The sequence below is a fragment of the Ylistrum balloti genome, unplaced genomic scaffold (assembly GCF_031769215.1).
Source record: "Ylistrum balloti isolate Yb309-2 unplaced genomic scaffold, AGI_CSIRO_Ybal_v1 Utg371070, whole genome shotgun sequence".
In the NCBI taxonomy this organism is placed as follows: Eukaryota; Metazoa; Mollusca; class Bivalvia; order Pectinida; family Pectinidae; genus Ylistrum; species Ylistrum balloti.
In genome coordinates, this window is record NW_026782591.1 from 125744 (window position 1) to 146141 (window position 20398).

Sequence of the window (20398 nt, forward strand, 5' to 3'; positions counted from 1 at the left end):
GGACGAGTCAAGAAGGGTTATCGCCACCGTCTCCCGTGCATGTATGCTTCTTGGACGTATAAAATGTGTGTATGATAATTTAAGCAGACTTGTGCGAATGTTCATTAACCAGGCGCGTTCGTCTACATACTTGGCAGTAACCGGAATCTACCGGAAGTGTTCTGACGACACAGCTAATAACTCGGTACGTCTCCGTGAGGGACTCATATTAGCCCTTACTATACACTAGCACAGGGTGGTCGAGAAAACTACCGCAACAACTAAAAAGCCTTGGTTATGGTTCTGTGAAAAAACACATATCAGTGTGGATGTTCACATACAAACAAATGGATCACTTTTACAAGGTAAGTGCACACGTGCGTACCCTAACAACTTCTTTTCGTTTATTTGGAACAGCTGTCTTACAGCTCCAAGTGCATGTTGATTTCTTCCAATACTCACATTTCTTTGAAATAAATACTCCCAACTTTGGTTACTTAATATTAAAAATTTACAATTGTATGTGATTATATTAATATTATATACTATTAATACTAAATACCCGCAACACTTAGCTAGCTGCTACATATTGGATACTTCAAACGATGTACACTTACAATATTTCACCCATAAGGCTTATTGTAAGCAACTCGCTTTCTAAAAACTAAAACCTACTCTCAACTTTAAGAATTATGTTTAAGAGTAAGCTACTACTAAATATTACAAATTTGCTCCAAATATTCAAAATTAAATTCAACAGATAAATCTTCAAAAACTTGCTACTAAATTTGTAAAAAATTTTACTAAATATTTAAGATTTATCACAAAACTTTTAAACTTTTCTAGTAAATATTCAAAATTTATTGCAAAACATTTGATTTTTTCTAGTAAATATTCAGAATTAACAAAATGTTGAAAAAATTGCCACTAAATATTCAAAGTTAACTGTGAATTATCTGAACATTTATTCTGAATATTCAATAATTGCAGTAACAGATATATGTATTGGTAACGCTAACACTAGACAAATTTGTGCTAATTCTCAGGCCACTCAATACTACATACTTATTCTCATAGAATGAAGAATCAATTGTTTGTTATTGACTATGCAGAGGAAAATTGATAAAAGTACAATTTACTGCTTGTTCCGTATTGGTAATCATGATATGTTTTCTTTGAACATTTTACCACGCGTCATTACATGCGTTTGGTTGGCGTGTATTGGGTGGGCATTTAAAACGATTTGATTATGACGTAATTAGATCTGTAGGTCTGACGTTTCTAAAGACCGTTCTGGCTCCGTAATAAATTCGTAAATAATGGTTATTTGGGTTTTTAACTAAATGTCGTATACATCACATCGAAATGTTTTGGGTTTTGTTTTCTAATTCACTGAAGTCTTGGTTTAACTATAAATTAGGCCGTACACATTTTATATGAGTTTACAATTTCAGATGACTGTTTTGTTATCTTTATTTCACATTGACACCTAAAACATAAACGGCGATGTGGACAGACCAACTCTCCATCAAATGCAGTTCTAAAAGTAGAAATATCTCCAGAATATTTGTTTTTGAGCCTGTGAACTTGGTCAATCGTTGATGTCTGGGATCGAACCCTAGATGGTATTACCAGCTTACCGTAACGTGATACACCGCTGGAGGTTACTAGACAATACAAAACTTTTTTTCAACTTTTGGACATCCTTGTCGTTATCCTTTCAAAATAAATAAATAAACTTTATTTATTTTACAACAATTGCGAAACAAGATATTTCAACTTATACTAATCACTCTTGTTGGCCTGGATGTAAGCGTGAGAGGGGTCTTATTTAGTACCGGAGTACCCGGAGAAAACCCACGTGGTCGGACAGGTGACCTTTACTATACTTTCTATACGCTTTTGGTATCCTAACTCAAGTATCCTCCATAGTTCACCCTACCCCTTCCTCAACACACAAAGTATCCTCTAAAGTTCTCCCACCCCTTCCTCAACACACAGAGTATCCTCTAAAGTTCTCCCACCCCTTCCTCAACACACAGGGTATCCTCTAAAGTTCTCCCCACCCCTTCCTCAACGCACAAAGTATCCTCCAAAGTTCTCCCACCCCTTCCTCAACACACAAAGTATCCTCCATAGTTCACCCTACCCCTTCCTCAACACACAAAGTATCCTCCATAGTTCACCCTACCCCTTCCTCATCACACAAAGTATCCTCCATAGTTCACCCTACCCCTTCCTCAACACAGAGTATCCTCTAAAGTTCTCCCACCCCTTCCTCAACACACAAAGTATCCTCTAAAGTTCTCCCACCCCTTCCTCAACACACAGAGTATCCTCTAAAGTTCTCCCACCCCTTCCTCAACACACAGAGTATCCTCTAAAGTTCTCCCACCCCTTCCTCAACACACAGAGTATCCTCTAAAGTTCTCCCACCCCTTCCTCAACACACAGAGTATCCTCTAAAGTTCTCCCACCCCTTCCTCAACACACAGAGTATCCTCTAAAGTTCTTCCCACCCCTTCCTCAACACACAAAGTATCCTCTAAAGTTCTCCCACCCCTTCCTCAACACACAGAGTATCCTCTAAAGTTCTCCCACCCCTTCCTCAACACACAGAGTATCCTCTAAAGTTCCCCCACCCCTTCCTCAACACACAGAGTATCCTCTAAAGTTCTCCCACTCCTTCCTCAACACACAAAGTATCCTCCAAAGTTCTCCCCACCCCTTCCTCAACACACAAAGTATCCTCCAAAGTTCTCCATACCTCTTCCTCAACACACAAAGTATCCTCCATAGTTCACCCTACCCCTTCCTCAACACACAAAGTATCCTCTAAAGTTCTCCCACCCCTTCCTCAACACACAGAGTATCCTCTAAAGTTCTCCCACCCCTTCCTCATCACACAAAGTATCCTCTAAAGTTCTCCCTACCTCTTCCTCAACACACAAAGTGTCCTCCAAAGTTCTCCCACCCCTTCCTCAACACACAGAGTATCCTCTAAAGTTCTCCCACCCCTTCCTCAACACATAAAGTATCCTCCAAAGTTCTCCCACCCCTTCCTCAACACACAAAGTATCCTCTAAAGTTCCCCCACCCCTTCCTCAACACAGAGTATCCTCTAAAGTTCTCCCACCCCTTCCTCAACACAGAGTATCCTCTAAAGTTCTCCCACCCCTTCCTCAACACAGAGTATCCTCTAAAGTTCTCCCACCCCTTCCTCAACACAGAGTATCCTCTAAAGTTCTCCCCACCCCTTCCTCAACTCACGAAGTGTCCTCCAAAGTTCTCCCCACCCCTTCCTCAACACACAAAGTATCCTCCAAAGTTCTCCCACCCCTTCCTCAACACACAAAGTATCCTCTAAAGTTCTCCCCACCCCTTCCTCAACACACAGAGTATCCTCTAAAGTTCTCCCACCCCTCCTCAACACACAAAGTATCCTCCAAAGTTCTCCCCACCCCTTCCTCAACACATAAAGTATCCTCCAAAGTTCTCCCCACCCCTTCCTCAACACACAAAGTATCCTCCAAAGTTCTCCATACCTCTTCCTCAATACACAAAGTATCCTCTAAAGTTCTCCCCACCCCTTCCTCAACACATAAAGATTTGTGATTGTATTATACTTATTCCCGTTACAACAGTGAGTAATCTGCTTAAGTGCACACCGACAGAGAAAACTCTTCTGAAAAGTAAGTCTGATATTGTGATAGGAATCCACAAGTCAAGTGCCTTTATTTCCGGTCTAGACACTTCATCATTGTTACGTCGGTAAACCGGAAGTTGCTGATGGTGGGACGATTGCTAAGATGACTTACTATCGAGTATTCGCAAACATCACAGACCTTTGCTTCTTTTTTTACATCATTGCGGATAATAGTTTTATGTCTAGTGACACTTGTTTAAAATCTTAAACTCAATTAACATTTCGTAATTATGGTTTCGGAAAATCAATGACCTTAATAATTGAAAAATCGGATTAGAGCACTGGTTGCAATCTTTCAATATTAATTCCAAAAATAGACTGCCACGAAAAATAAAATAAACTTAAATAGTTTACACTAAGTTTGTGAGTTTACGAAAGCCTGCTCTATATAGCTATTGTTACGGCCAGCTTAGGGCTTGAGGTCTATGTAATAACTTTACGTAAATACCGATGTTGTTTTACCCCTCAAAGACTTTACTTATGTCAGTTTCTGAAAATTTGAAACTATAGTGATGTGGCAAACGAGATCTTACTATTTTATCCCCTAATAATACTTTCATTGAGTCGTGTTTAGTTGCATTTTTTAAATCAATACAAAATATGAACGAAGACATGATTATCATATAAAGTTATTTTCCATTCGCGACGTGGACATGTTTAACCATGTTTATGGTCTTCGTAATGAGCAAATTGACGAATGCCGCAATAAAACAACATATAAACATGCATGTTTGAAGGAAGTGATGACGTCACATCCTAGTGGTGCTATGTAAATCACGTACGGACAACGTATACTATATGCGCCAGTTGGAACGAGGGTGTCGAGGACAGGGGATGGGGAATGAGATATGACGGGAAACATGGTGAAGCAGTTAGCGTCAACAGGTTTCGGGGATTGTCGGTTAACACGCACAAGAACATGATTCACTTGACAGGCGAGAAAAGGGGATAGCATTTCTCGTGTGGAGAACGTACCGTTATGTCACTGTTAATATACCCTAGGCATTCTGAATAGTATAGATCCTTGATATCAACGTGTTACCAAAATAACATTGTTTAACACACAAACCCCTCCTGTTATCATGTACATGCCTTACATTAAAATTGATTTCAAATTCCCCCAATCATCTTGTTCATAATGCAATATAAGCGTTACCGAAATAGCATTGTTAAGACAAACAACCCTCGGTAACCGTAGCGCAAACAACCCGTGTTCATTACTATTATCCTCATCACAAAACATTGAACAGATAATGAAAAATCGCTTTTTAAATATAAAACCCGTGTTTTAAAGCAAGCAATTTTATTTACCAGCATCCCGTGTCTTGCAATAGTCCGTAGGGCCCTGACTATCTGTCCGCGATTTTATTTTTGTTTTGTGTTTCGTTTTTATTTTTGTCATGGTCGAGGTCGATATCGACCGCCACCAAGACGAAAATGAAATCGCAGTTCGATAATAAGCACCTTCCGGACTATTGTGACAACCGGAAAAAGGCCCGTGTTACATAAGCAATCCGAAACTTAAACAATCCGTTTTACACAGGTTACGATAAATACTAACGGCATGTGTCACTTACACCGGAAACTCGAAACGAACAATTCGTGTTATTCTAGTAAAACTAAACACAAGCCTCACGTGTTAAACTAGCAATCCGAAACACAAACCAACCGTGTTACAATAGGTAGCAGTACAGTTTTTCGGTGTGGCCATGGGAGATTTTTTTTTGTTCATTAGATTACCCCATTATAAAGGTTTTAATTAAAATTGAAACAATAAATCCTTGCTAAAATTGGTCTTGTCATGTTAAAGTGAACAATGTAGGGTTTCATTCTTTTCAGAATAATGTTTTAGCTTTGTGTTGGGAATTACTATTTAGGTAGTCTCGAATCTGTGTCTACGCACCAAAAACTAGCTTTACAGGAAGTGAAATTTTCATAGTGTTTACATGTGGTCATGTTATGAAGGATTTCCCAGTTGGAATTTGCTGAAATGTAAGTACTTTGTTACCATGACAGTGTTGTTGATTGTAAGATAGGTGTTTAGAATTAAATGTCTTCTAGAAAATTGTAGTGTTAGTTTGGAATTAGCAATATTTTTGCATTTTTAGCATTTTTTCAGGTAACCATGACAATCAAATATCAGAAATCAGAGGAAATTTTTGATATACACAAATTTCATCTTTCTACTATAAATGAAATTGTTATGTAGTTTATAAATATATATACATGTAATGATGTATTTTTCATAACCAATCTGCAATACCTGTATATCTCAAACATGACCAATAATTTCAGGAAAAATGCAAATTAACTGTTTCCTGCTACCAATAACAACCCAAAATAAACCACCCGTGTTATGCTAGCAATCCGAAACACAAACCCCCCGTGTTACAATAACAGCCCGAAACAAACCATCCACGTTACACTTGAAACCCAAACCACACAACTCGAGTCACACCAGCAACTCAAAACAAATAACCTATGTCTAGTCGGCAACCTGAAATACTCGTGTAACATCCCTTGATAGTAAACATTCGCTGCTTGTACAAGTAAGATAAAATCACCCATGTACTTCATTATGTAACCTCGTATACAGGACTTGCTGCTATTTATACGCGTGATTACAATCACAATGGGAGTTCAGTAAACCGGTACTTAAGGTCTACTATTGTGCAGCTTCAGAGAATTTCTTTATTGGCTTGAAATGGAATGAAGGTGAATTGGAACTAAAATTTACTTATATAATTGGCGGTAAATATATACACGTGTATGATCACTGGTATCCAAATCTGGAATAATAAAGACTTCCGGGTTAGTGAGACTGATATAAACAAGATCTCCCACAGCGTTTTATAATTTTCCATCTGTGATAAATCTGTTGAAACTGAAAAATAACAAAAACCAACAAAAAGTAATCTAAAGAATCTAGTGATTCTGATTCCAGTTAATTTGAACAAAATGTTTATTAAAAGTTCCAACTGACGTAGCCGTGTGACTTGTTCACCTAAAATAATGTTTCTAAGTTGAAGCTCTATTTCATATAAAGTCGATTGCCAAAAAGCACAGAAGATTATATTTGACATTCCATAACTATAGACTAGAACAAAGAAAGGTCTGGTATTGTTTATCTATGGCACATCATACACCTATGTTTGTGAACTTTCGTGCATGTCTTGGAACAACACTGGGCTAATTTGTTTGAAGGAAGACTTGATCAACAGGTTAACTGAAATATTCATTCATTAATTTTCATTTTCATTTATCTATTCATTCATTCATTCATTCATTCATTCATTCATTTATTGAAAATTCACAGAAATCAAAATGCTTTTAGTCTGCAACGTATTACTTTGAGCCCTTAGATACAATTTTTAGATTTCAGTTTTATCATTATTTTAAAAAAGATAATATTAAAACAATTTTGTGTTCTTATTCATTAACCTGCTTATGCCTGGGACCTTTTCTAATTCACATGAGTCTTATGACTTGGTGCGGACGTCCACTCCGAGAACTCCACCTGCCCGTGCAGTGTATTGACTTAGGTCTCCTTCATTGCAACCTCTCAGTTGTAGTTTAAAAGCACGCTTGGTGTACAAAATTGGGCATTGCACACTAATTTAACCAAGTTTCAATGGTGGGTGTGGTTACCCGCTAAGTAGTTGGGCGTTACACATAAAAGTAAATGCATTACAATATTGGATGGAATTACGAGGCACCTATTGATGTAACTGGGTTAACGTAGTGGGCGGTACAATAATCTTACAGGGTTACAACAGTGGGAAGGGTTTCCAGAGACATATATAACACATAAATTTGATATATACGCCTCTGGTATTACCAAAGTGGGCGGTACAATAATCTTACAGGGTTACAACAGTGGGTATGGTTTCCAAAGTGGGCGGTACAATAATCTTACTGGGTAACAACAGTGGGAAGCGTTACCAAAGTGGGCGGTATACTAATCTTAAATGGTTACAACAGTGGGTAGGGTTAACAAAGTGGGCGGTACAATAATCTTACAGGGTTACAACAGTGGGTATGGTTTCCAAAGTGGGCGGTACAATAATCTTACCGGGTTACAACAGTGGGTATGGTTTCCAAAGTGGGCGGTACCCACTAAATGAGACAGAATTAATGTTGTAATTACACCTTTACTAGTATACAGTTTTCCATGAAGTTGATTTTTATCTTCATAAATAACTTGTGTTTGCTTGTTACAGCTATCAGTGAGCCTGGTCCTTCTATTAGGGGCGTGGTTAGTTATGGTCTCTGCTGCAGGTGAGTCAAATGTCACATTCGTGAATAAATACAGTATGTGAAATATTAGTTCATATACTTGGATAAGTCTTCCAAAAGTATGAAATGCTGTAATACGGAATTCGCTAATGTAAATGCACTTCGATACAAGCGATGTAACAGCAACACAAGTTTCATAGCAAATGATATAACTGACATGTTTTGTCCATTAATGTTACCGTAAACCATTACAGCAAGATGTCTTATATGTCTTGTCGCATTTAAATCAGGTACATGTAAAATTTAAGGATTTAAGCAAACATCGCAGATTGCATTCAGTGAAAGTATTGACAACACAGTATACTATTGCGCAAATCTACTAGCCATGCATAAGTATCGATAAATGCAAATATTAGAATCGACACAAACATTCAGATGAGTAAGATTATTTCGTGACTATGCAATGTATTTGTAAATATTTTTAAATAACCTGATTATAAAATTAGAATTCATTGTTAGAAAAAAATGCACATGCTAAGTAAATGTAACACTGCTATACTTTAGGACAATATTAATAAAATTTCTGCTGAATAATTAAGATGATGACATAATTCCCAGGCCTCAAATACATTAATTTTCACGAAATCCATCACATTTAGCAATATAAATATATATATTTCTGTTGTTCTGTTAAGATAACTTAGATTATGGTATGGATGAAAAATATATTACAAACGAAAAATCAGCATGGTCGAGTAGATCAAAGTGAAATCATTTACTAAAAGGGAAAAGGAATTTTTGATTAAAAGAAAAACTAAATTGACCGGTATTTAATTAAGTTTTAAGAAATGATTATGTGATAAAATGTACCAGGTCCTACGAATTTATTAGATGAGGTTCACCCCTAGAAAGTAAAATATGCTGGTGAAATATTATCGCTTCTGTCTTGTTGAATTTGTTTCTTTATTAATGTTAAACGTGTTCATTGGGCAGGTCATGGTCAGGGATATGGTCTCCATCTTGGATCTTCAAACAGTCAAGGAGGAGACAGAGATGAAGGTTTGTGGAATATATATTTTGTATTGACAAATAATATAGAAGATACCTTATTTTCAATGTTTATTTTACATATTTAGGCCCTTAGCATCACTGACGAGTCCTGCAAGGGCGATAGTTTAATTCATGGTTTGGCTCCATTGTATCTAAGTTATTAAAATTTGTTATTTACTTGTGTGTCTTTGGTACAATCTTGTATATTGTATATACTTCAATGCGAAATAAAATCATTATAGCTGAAAAGTAATAAGTCAGAGTAAACAACAACACTGTATTTAGTCTATAAAACATGCAAAATGGGTGGCGTAATAAATAGGCATAGTATAAGACTTGTGATGAGGCATCAAGAAGGACGATAAATACATTAAAACAGTTATTATTGCTTATATTTTACCTTCATGTTGCATGTCACTGCCTTAGCAATATAATTTTAAAGAGAAGGATGATATTTACTTAAAATTTAAAACGTCATGTGTGAATAAATAGTTTAAAAGTTTTAGATTAAGTTCAGTTCGATATTAATATAATGTGTTTTAAAAAGTACAATGAACGCGGTTCAGATGACAATGACAACAATAATCTCGAATGCTCAAAGGATGCAGCGGGCTTAAAAGAATAATGATAAAAACTTATACCGATACCGATCCTACTGATCTTGTGATGATATACACTTGAACATGTACCCGTTACTCCGGATTCAGTGATCCCAATCCTACTGACCCTGTAATGATATACACTTGTAAATGTACCCGTTACTCCGGAATCAGCGTTACCGATCATACTGACCTTGTAATGATATACACTTGAACGTGTACCCGTTACTCCGGAATCAGCGGTACCGATCCTACTGATCTTATGATGATATACACTTGTACATGTACCCGTTACTCCGGAATCAGCGGTACCGATCCTACTGATCTTATGATGATATACACTTGAACATGTACCCGTTACTCCGGAGTCAGCGGTACCGATCTTACTGATCTTGTAATGATATACACTTGAACATGTACCCGTTACTCCGGAGTCAGCGGTACCGATCTTACTGATCTTGTAATGATATACACTTGAACGTGTACCCGTTACTCCGGAATCAGCGGTACCGATCCTACTGATCTTATGATGATATACACTTGAACATGTACCCGTTACTCCGGAGTCAGCGGTACCGATCTTACTGATCTTGTGATGATATACACTTGAACATGTACCCGTTACTCCGGAATCAGCGTACCGATCCTACTGATCTTGTGATGATATACACTTTCGCCTTTACCCTTTAGTCCGGAATCAGCGATACCGATCCTATCGATCTTGTAATTATATACACTTTCGCCTTTACCCTTTAGTCCGGAATCAGCTGTACCGATCCTACTGATCTTGTAATGACATACACTTGTACATGTACCCGTTACTCCGGAATCAGCGGTACCGATCCTATCGATGTTGTGATGATATACACTTGTAAATGTACCCGTTACTCCGGAATCAGCGGTACCGATCCTATCGATCTTGTAATTATATACACTTTCGCCTTTACCCGTTACTCCGGAATCAGCTGTACCGACCCTGTCGATCTTGTAATGAGATTCTTTTGTACGTGTATCCATAATTCGTGAATCAGCGATACCAATCCTAGTAATCTTGTACATGTACCCGTTACTCCGGAATCAGCGGTACCGATCCTATCGATGTTGTGATGATATACACTTGTAAATGTACCCGTTACTCCGGAATCAGCGGTACCGATCCTATCGATCTTGTAATTATATACACTTTCGCCTTTACCCGTTACTCCGGAATCAGCTGTACCGACCCTGTCGATCTTGTAATGAGATTCTTTTGTACGTGTATCCATAATTCGTGAATCAGCGATACCAATCCTAGTAATCTTGTACATGTACCCGTTACTCCGGAATCAGCGGTACCGATCCTATCGATGTTGTGATGATATACACTTGTAAATGTACCCGTTACTCCGGAATCAGCGGTACCGATCCTATCGATCTTGTAATTATATACACTTTCGCCTTTACCCGTTACTCCGGAATCAGCTGTACCGACCCTGTCGATCTTGTAATGAGATTCTTTTGTACGTGTATCCATAATTCGTGAATCAGCGATACCAATCCTAGTAATCTTGTAGTGATTGACGCTTAAATATTTACCCATCACACCGGAATCAGCTGTACCTGTCCTACTGATCCTGCAATAATATACAATTGTACCTTTATTCGTTACTCCGGAATCAGTGATTTCGGTCCTACTGATCCTATAGTGATATTCACTCGTACCTGTACCCCTTACTCCGAAATCGACGGTACCGATGTCATTGTTATTGTTTTGGCCATCAGTCTTCTGCCATAATCGTTAGATATTTCCACTCCCATTTTTTTTACTTTGTAGGCAACATAATGTACCTATGCCCCATTCTTTCTTATTTCAGTTTGCGACACTCAGTGCGAGATAAATGGGATGAAATTCGACGGCAACAGTGACTTCAGCTTGAGGAATGGATGTATCGAGTACTCTAAATGTCGTTGTTTTTGTGACGGTAATTGGCGTTGCTATGACGGTATAGATCTGTGTAACCCTGCCAACAACGCACCCGATCCTAACGCGTGTCGAGAGTGTGAAGTCAACGGAATCTACTATCCCAGCAACAGTGCGTTTGACTACCGTCGGGGATGTGAAGAGCTCACCGGATGTTACTGTCGATGTAACGGATCATGGACGTGTCAGACTGCAAGAAACACATGTCCTAATCGTCAGACTGGCTCGCGAGGCACCAACTATCGAACAGGCTCAAGGACAGAGTATTCAAGCTCATCTTCATCTGGAGGCAATACCGGTCAATTGTCCAATAGAGATGTTGATTCATCGGTTTCTGATACAAACTCAGGGACTTTTTCATCGTCTTCATCAGGTAGAAATACTGGGTCATCATCATCGTCTTCATCAGGGAGAAATACTGGGTCATCATCATCATCGTCTTCATCGTATTCTTATACGTCATCTTCTTCGAGACAGCGAACGTCGTCGTCATCTTCATCAAGTGGATCAGGTGTTGGGGTATCCTTGGGATCACAAGGCGGGAATTGCAATACAAACTGTTTAGTGAACGGCCAGGAAATTCCACCAAACTCTTATTTTAAGTACACAAACAGTTGTATCGAGTACCAATCATGTTACTGTAGTTGTACTGGGTTCTGGCAATGCTCCGCAGAGACGGGGATCAACACGTGCTCAGATTCAGACTCACGTGCTGATCTCGGTCAGGGCGTGTTCACAGGTCGCCGGGACCAGCGAGGCTGCTTGTCCTGTGACGTCCATGGAACGTTCCACTCACCAGATACTTCATTTACCTACCGGAACGGTTGCGTGGAATGGCAAGACTGCCGTTGTGAATGTGATGGTGGATGGCAATGTCAGCCTAACCGTGCTAAGTGGATCTGTGAAAATGTCTGCCGACAGTGCGAAGTAGAAGGTCAGATGTATGACGGCAATACGGAATTTGTGTATCGAAAGCAGCAAGAATGTATCGAATATGACCCATGCATCTGTAATTGTGACGGTTCGTGGAACTGTCCGGCTGAAAACGGCCGTTGGATATGCACCGATCGTTGTCTACAGTGTGACGTTGAGGGGCGAACGTACGAGGGAGGTACAAACTTTAAACTGCGTGAGGATTGCTGGGAGTGGGACCCATGTATTTGTAGCTGTAACGGTTCTTACCGCTGTCCCAAGGAGAACGCCAAATGGGTTTGTACTGATCGTTGCCTAACGTGTGACGCTAAGGGAAGTATCTACCAGGGCAATACACAATTCAAAATGCATCAAGGTTGCTACCAGTACAATTGTGACTGTAAGTGCGACGGATCCTGGACGTGTCCTGCCAACAGAACGATTGACACTTGCAATCAGAATGCTACAACTGGCTGCTTCTATTGTAATGTACACGGTGAGCAATATCAGGGGAACTCATTCTTCTCTCACACGGATGGCTGTATACGCTACAATGACTGTACGTGTCGATGTGACGGGTCGTGGGATTGCCCAGGGGAGAACGCAGTGGACACATGTAGGCAGAATGCTACATCTGGTTGTTACTCGTGCGATGTGTACGGTACACGAGTAGAGGGTTATTCCAGGTTTCAACTGGAAGAAGACTGCTGGCGCTACGAATGCGAGTGCGATTGTGCCGGAGGATGGCAGTGTTCTCGTTCCCAAATCACTTATCTGTGTGGATCCCAGCAACAAGTTTCTACGGGCTGCCGGGACTGTCTTGTAAGTGGAAACAGGTACGCCTCGCGCAGCGTATTTAATCTACAATGGGGATGCATTAATTACAGCTGTCGATGCAGTTGTGACGGACGATGGGATTGCCCTGCGGAATCTGCCACAGTGTCGTGTGCCGGTGACTACTTTGAACAGTTTCAGATCCAGTCTGTTAGTAACATCCCGTCTTCCTGGTGTAAGGAATGCATCATCAACGGACACACATATCCCGGAAACTCTCAGTTCGATTATCGGGAAAGGTGCATCAACCACCATGTTAGATGTTACTGTAATGGAGGCTATCGCACCTCTACTTCAGTAGACACCGAATGCACCTCATCATCACGAGATTCAACCGACATTACTAGAACCCAGGACCGATGTCGACGATGTATTATGAATGGAGAAACATTTCCTTCTCGAGCACAGTTCAGCATTGATGTTGGTTGTATTACGTATCGTTGTAGATGTAGATGCAGTGGTTTACCGGAGTGCACCCCTGGGGGGAATTTAGCATGCGGGACGGCAGTAATTGCCAGTGGATCTATTGGCAATAGACCGGGAACTACCGTGGTTCGGGCGGGTGGAAGTAGCACAAGCAGCGGAAGTTCTAGTAGTAGCTCTTCGACAAGGATAACAGGTGTTGAAGGTACAATTGTTGACACCAGCAGGACAGTGAATAGAGGTGGAAGTGTTCGAGTGACAAGTGGAAGCACGGCCAATACAGGCGGAAGAGTAGTAACCACGGGTTCTACGTCAAACGGAGGCGGAAGTGTCAGAGTGACAAGTGGAGGCACGGCTAATACAGGTGGTAGGAGAGTAGTAACCACGGGTTCTACGTCAAACAGAGGCGGAAGTGTCAGAGTGACAAGTGGAGGCACGGCTAATACAGGTGGTAGGAGAGTAGTAACCACGGGTTCTACGTCAAACAGAGGCGGAAGTGTCAGAGTGACAAGTGGATCAACAACAAATAGAGGTGGTACTTTCAGGGTGACTACTGGGACAACTGGTGGACAGGGGTCTGTCGCCACTAGCGAAACAACGACTGGTGGTGGGAACACATATGGGGTCTTCGTAACTCCCGGGCGAAATACAAACAGAGGTACGGTGTCTAGCAGCAGTAGGACCATAACCACGTCAACTGTGGTCAGGGGTGGTACTAGTGGTTCAGGCGTGGTAACAGAAAATACTGACCAATGTAGAGTATGTTTAGTCAACAATGTACAATACGCTACCAACGCACAGTTTGAGTACACCCGGGGATGTATCCGATACCAGTGTACTTGTTCATGCAGCGGAGAAGCCACTTGTAAACCAGCAGGTTTTACCGACTGTCAGAATCAGAACAAAGGTGTGGGGTGTAGAAGATGTGCCGTGGAGGGGAGGCGTTACCAAGCGTTGAGCCAATTCACATTCAGAAAGGAATGTAACACCCTGTCGTGTTTGTGTGAATGTAGTGGTCGAGCTGTGTGCATCCAAACTCCTATCCCTGGGTGTGATCCGGAAAGCAAAGGTACCACAGACAATAGATGCAGAGAATGCCGAGTAGACGGTCAAATTTACCCACCGAATTCTATATTTAATACTCAAAGAGACTGTCTCAGGTACACATGTCAGTGCGGTTGTAATGGAATTCACAGATGCACAGCTCCTATCAACACCTGTGGTACGTCGATTGGTCAGCCTACACAAGTCTGTAGGGAATGCAGAGTTGGCGGACGTACTTACACAACAAACGAGCCGCTTGTACTTGAGCGCGGTTGTTGGCGTCAGCAGTGTATCTGCAGCTGTAATGGTCAGCCCGATTGCAATAGTCAGACAGCTGAATATACTTGTACCGACGACGACATAGACGACAATGATTGTGTGCCTTGTAATGTGAATGGAATAGATTACCCACCAAATAGTAAGTTCGTCAATAGAGAAGGTTGCATTGCCTATAAATGTCATTGTTTCTGTAACGGAAATCACTACTGCGTAGGTACGGGAACGAACGTGTGTTCTGGAGGTACTGATACTATTGTAAATGTTGGCCAGGAAAGTGTTGTCGGCAGTACGACCGTGCATGTCGGTACCAGACCTTCAGGCACAATACGCAATAGAGGAGGATCAAGTTCAACACGTACAGTCATTACCACATTGGGAACCTCCAGTAATCGTGATAGAAGACCGACTCGTATAGAAACATCAAGGACGACAACGGTACAACGAGAGGAAATAATGCGCCGGGAAGAAATAGCTCGGCAAGAGGAAGCTGCCCGTCAACTCGAGAGGGAAGCATTGAGAAGAGCACAGGAGGAAGCCGAACGTCGTAATCGAGAAGAAATCGATCGCCGAGAAAGAGAGAACGCAGCCAGGCGAGTAAATGAAGAAAATGCACGCCGACAAAGAGAAGAAGACGCCCGTCGAGAAAGAGAAGAATCTGAGGAACGTGAGAGGGTAAGAGCTCAGGAGGAAACTGAAAGACGTCGAGAACAGGAAGAGGCTAAAAGACGTCGAGTGCAGGAAGAAGCTGAAAGACGTCGGGTGCAGGAAGAGGCTGAACAACGTCGGGTGCAGGAAGAGGCTGAACAACGTCGGGTGCAGGAAGAGGCTGAACGACAAAATCGTGATGAAGTTGAACGAAGAGAAAGAGAGGAAGCTGCTCGTCGGGAAAGAGAAGAAGCAGTCCGACGGGCGAGGGTGGAAAAAATTCGCCGAGAAAGGGAGGAAGCCATTCGTCGAGCTAGGGAAGAAGCTGGACGTCAACAGGTAGTGGATCGTGCTCGTGAACGTGAACGAGATATTGAAAGAGAACGAGAACGCCAACGAGAACGTGACAGAATTATCGCTGAAACTGATGAGACAAACTGCCAAATCTGCACAGTTGATGGAAACAGCTACAATGCCAATGATATATTTTACGTAGACCGACGTTGTAAACGTTATAAATGCACATGCTACTGCAACGGACGCTACGCTTGTAGGACAGGAAGTCCAATTAATATTTGTGACAACGATGGGAATGTAATAGAGACTTTAAAAACGTCATCGACGATGGATACAACGCGCACAAACAGTGGAACAAGGCGAACTGGTAGAACGGAAAATACATCTAGTCGAACGATCACGACAGACAACTCAACCGGTAGAAGGAGCGGAACGGGCAGTAGTACAACACGTCGTAGAGACAAAAACCAAGGCACGCAAACAGTCACCCGAGTGGAAACTACATACTATGAGACATTTGAAACCCGTCAGGGAAGTTCGGTTACGAGGAGAAATGGCGAAGATGTCCGGGCAGGTCGTTGTGGGCCCTGTGTCATTAATGGTCAGAGTTATCCTGGCAGACGAGAATTCCAGCTGGACGACGGCTGTAAGCGTTTTCAGTGTAACTGTAAATGTGACGGATCGTGGTTGTGTCCGCGACAAAAGCCTGCTCGTCTGTGCGGTTCGTCCACGTCTACATCGACAGGATCTTCCAAGACCGTATCCCGGACAACGTTCTACGAGTATGAAGTCCGACAGGGACGTTCTGAGGTAATGATGAGCAGTGATGAAATAGACGCAGGTGTTTGTGGAATCTGCGTGGTTGACAATCAGCCGTACAAAGGAGGAAGAGAGTTTACATACATTGACAGTTGCAAAAGTTTCAGATGTTTATGTTCTTGTGACGGTTCTTGGAACTGTCCCCGACAAATACCCACTTGGGGATGTCAGGAAGCGAATTCAGAAAATTATCGATCGGGTAACACACGGACAGCAAGCACTGACACATCAAGTTCAGAGACAGTAGAAACAAGGACAACAGGATCTCGAACAGTGAGTACTCAGACATCGGGTTCAAGGAAGGGGGACTCCTCATCAACATCCTCAAGCAGTTCGGGGTCTTTTGAAAGGACTGTTTCAAGAAGTGGATATTCTTCTGGTGGAGATAGGTCTTCTGGAAGCGGGTCTACGTCAGCATCATCGGATTCAGTTGCTTCTTCGTCGTCATCGACGTCCTCTTCAACTTCATCCGATTTCCAGTTGTTTTACTATGAATACGAAGAACGTCAAGGTGTCAGCGAGATTCAGCAGAGCACAGAGGGCGATGCCTGTGGCGTATGTGAAGTAGCAGGAAATAGATATAACGGTGGGTCGACATTCCGGTACGACGACCAATGTAAAGGATTCAACTGTTCATGCAACTGTGATGGGTCATGGTTGTGTCCAAGTCAGAGGCCAAGGATCTTATGTCCAGACCAATGCAAGTCATGTACAGTGAGAGATGAGGTGCACGCATTTAACTCCCGGTAAGTGCAATCATTATACTCTGATCATAATACGCTACCTCACTATGATTGATCATAGATATTTTGCTTAGTTCCGTTGTGTTGAACATCAATAATAATATCAGTATTTATATCTTGAATTTCCTTTTAATATTTTCAGATTCCTTGTGAAATATGACGATTGTAGAAAGTACATGTGCACGTGTCATTGTAACGGTCGATTCACATGCTTGCATGATGACGTTATCAATGCATGTGAGGAAGGAGGAGACACGCCAGACCAAGGCGAAGAGGAAGAACTAGCAGAAGCATGTTCAACCTGTATAGTAAACGATGAAGAGCGACAACCTAATACACGGTTTCAGTACCGCATCGGATGTAAACGATTTGTGTGTACGTGCGATTGCACTGGACACCATGAATGCTCGGAAGAAAACGTCTGTTCGGACGAGAGACTACGTGAGGACGGTTGTCGCGAATGTGTTATAAATGGTACTCGCTTCCCACCAAATTCACAATTCCAGTACATCAAAGATTGCTACAGGTTAAATTGTGACTGTGCGTGCGATGGATCCTACGATTGTCCTAGTCGCAACACAGAATACGTGTGTGATGGCGGTTGTCAGCAGTGTTTGGTGAACAACCAAGCTTATCGTGGGAATACGCAATTTCAGTATGAAGACGACTGTTATCGGTACAGCTGTAATTGTAGTTGTGACGGGTCCTTCAACTGTCCGTCAGACAGGACTGTCAATATTTGTAATGAGCCTGTCAACTGTAGGAAATGTCATGTTAACGACGAGTCGTATGACCCGGATACGTTCTTCCAATATGATGAAGGTTGTCACCGTTTCAGTTGTGACTGTTTCTGTAATGGATCTTATAACTGCCCTGCGAGTCGGACAGAGAACATGTGTGGAGCAGCGGTGGGATCCGGGCCATGCACTCAGTGTGTTGTAAATGGAACAATACAACAACCAAACACGGACTTCTATTATACAAACGATTGTGTGCGCTACCGCTGTCATTGTGGTTGCAATGGTGCATGGGACTGTCAGTTCGAATCAGCAATTCCAAACTGTCAGAAAACTGTTAAGACTAGTGATATAGACGACAGGCAACCAGTTAGACGACGATGTCGCGCATGCGTAGTAGATGGTCGACGCTATCGTCCCAATAGTCGATTTCAGTATACAAAGGGATGTGACCGGTTCGAATGTAACTGTGGTTGCGATGGCTCGTTCAACTGTCCCGCTAATCTGACGCGTAACGTCTGTGGAGGTGATCGCAAATGTAAAGACTGTCGAGTTCGCGGAACGAAATATTCCGGCAACTCTGTGTTTGTGTTACGTGAACGCTGTCTTCAGTACCGCTGTTTCTGTAGCTGCAACGGAGAATGGGATTGTCCAGCAGACCGAGCCGTCGACACCTGTACTGGGCAAAGTTAACTACTCTTACATGCTTACATGTAATTTCTGTAGCAATGGCTAGGTTTATGTATGTACACACTAGACATATGTCACTTTCGTACACGTGCACTAGACAAAGGGAATCATAGATTATGTTAGATGTGTAAACAGCTATGCAGGTACATCGGAATTTGTTCCATTGACACAAAATTCGCTCCATCTACATGTAAACTGAAAGGAAGTTTAGCAATTATAAAATCTCTCATTTAATAGATTATCTATAAATGTATGTTGGGAAAGGCAATTAACTCTGATATCGGTTAGTTAGGGGTTTTACTGGCGTGTTCAATTTACCGAATATCATTTAAGTGTTCGTGTAGTGGTCACATACATCAACAAATTCACGAACAAGGTTTGCCCAGTGCACAAGGAAGGTGTTTTTTTGGGAAGGGGGAAGGGGGTGGTTTCAACTTATACAGAAGGTGGGGGAAGGTACTTGGTATATCTTATATATCTTAATGATAATAATAAGTAGCTTTGGAGAATATATGTATACAAGTAGTAGGCGTTCGCTTCTTGGGAGTTTTTTTTTTTTTTTTTTTTTGGGGGGGGGGGGGGGGGGTTAGCATATGGACTCTATCAAGTCCGAAGCATCCTTGTAAAATCATAGTTCGTGATTGGGGCTTGTCTATCAATAACTTGAACATACTGTATACTCGTTCACACCACAGAGCCATCTCCTTACAACTCCTTGAATTAAATATTTCCACTGGTACTTATTTGTACTTTACAGGAAGACAACTCTGAAAAAAAGACTGGGAATGGGTATGGCAAGGGAGGGGTTAATGCTTCACTGGTATTATGCTCTTGGGTTGGCTTATACAAGAATAAATGTATATTAGAGGATATTTCGCTAAGCTATCGATATTCGTGAATTTTATGTATGATAACAGTATATATGTGCACAATTGTTAGTATATTTTGTAATTAAATGTCTTCAATGACCGTTTCTCATTTTGCCTTTATTTCATTTTTTTGTTTTTTCGGTTTTTTTTTATATTTCGTCCTGTTTCGGCCTATTTAAAAAAGAAATAAGATGTGCAAGGAGCCAGATTTAACCACTTAAGAGCCAAATTAGTTTGAAATCAAAGTTGTTTTGGAATTCATTAACGCATCCTTCACCTCGTGCTCTGGTGGTGATATTACCAAATGATAAAAGTGATGTTGAATTTCAACAAATAAAACGTTTAAAGTTATATGAGCTTATTTTCTATTACACATACTGTGAATGAGTCTGTGATAATTCATAAATCGAATATTATTTCATCGCGATATATTAAGTTGAAACGAAGATCAGTACTAAAAATGTATCCCTACCGTATTTGGTAAGAAAATTCATGGAAGGATAAACTTTGTTTCAGGGAAGTCAAAATAGAAACCATATATATTCCTTAATCATTAATGCAAAACCATCCATGGAA

General features: G+C 41.2%; 1 protein-coding gene across 1 annotated transcript; it reads left to right on the plus strand.

Moving 5' to 3' along the window:
- The first annotated feature begins 263 nt into the window (after positions 1-263).
- On the plus strand, positions 264-19514 carry LOC132560496 (uncharacterized). Its single transcript, XM_060225161.1, has 5 exons — positions 264-344; positions 7906-7963; positions 8915-8980; positions 11424-17529; positions 17669-19514. Exons 1-5 carry the CDS (start codon positions 309-311, stop codon positions 18954-18956), a joined length of 7554 nt encoding a protein of 2517 aa, XP_060081144.1. The 5' UTR covers positions 264-308; the 3' UTR covers positions 18957-19514.
- The last annotated feature ends 884 nt before the right edge of the window (positions 19515-20398 follow it).

Coding starts and splice junctions, on each gene's coding strand:
- LOC132560496 (XM_060225161.1), top strand. CDS start 309: ATGTTCACATACAAACAAATGGATCACTTTTACAAG. Junction 345..7,905: donor AAATGGATCACTTTTACAAG/GTAAGTGCACAC, acceptor TGCTTGTTACAG/CTATCAGTGAGCCTGGTCCT. Junction 17,530..17,668: donor GTGCACGCATTTAACTCCCG/GTAAGTGCAATC, acceptor TAATATTTTCAG/ATTCCTTGTGAAATATGACG.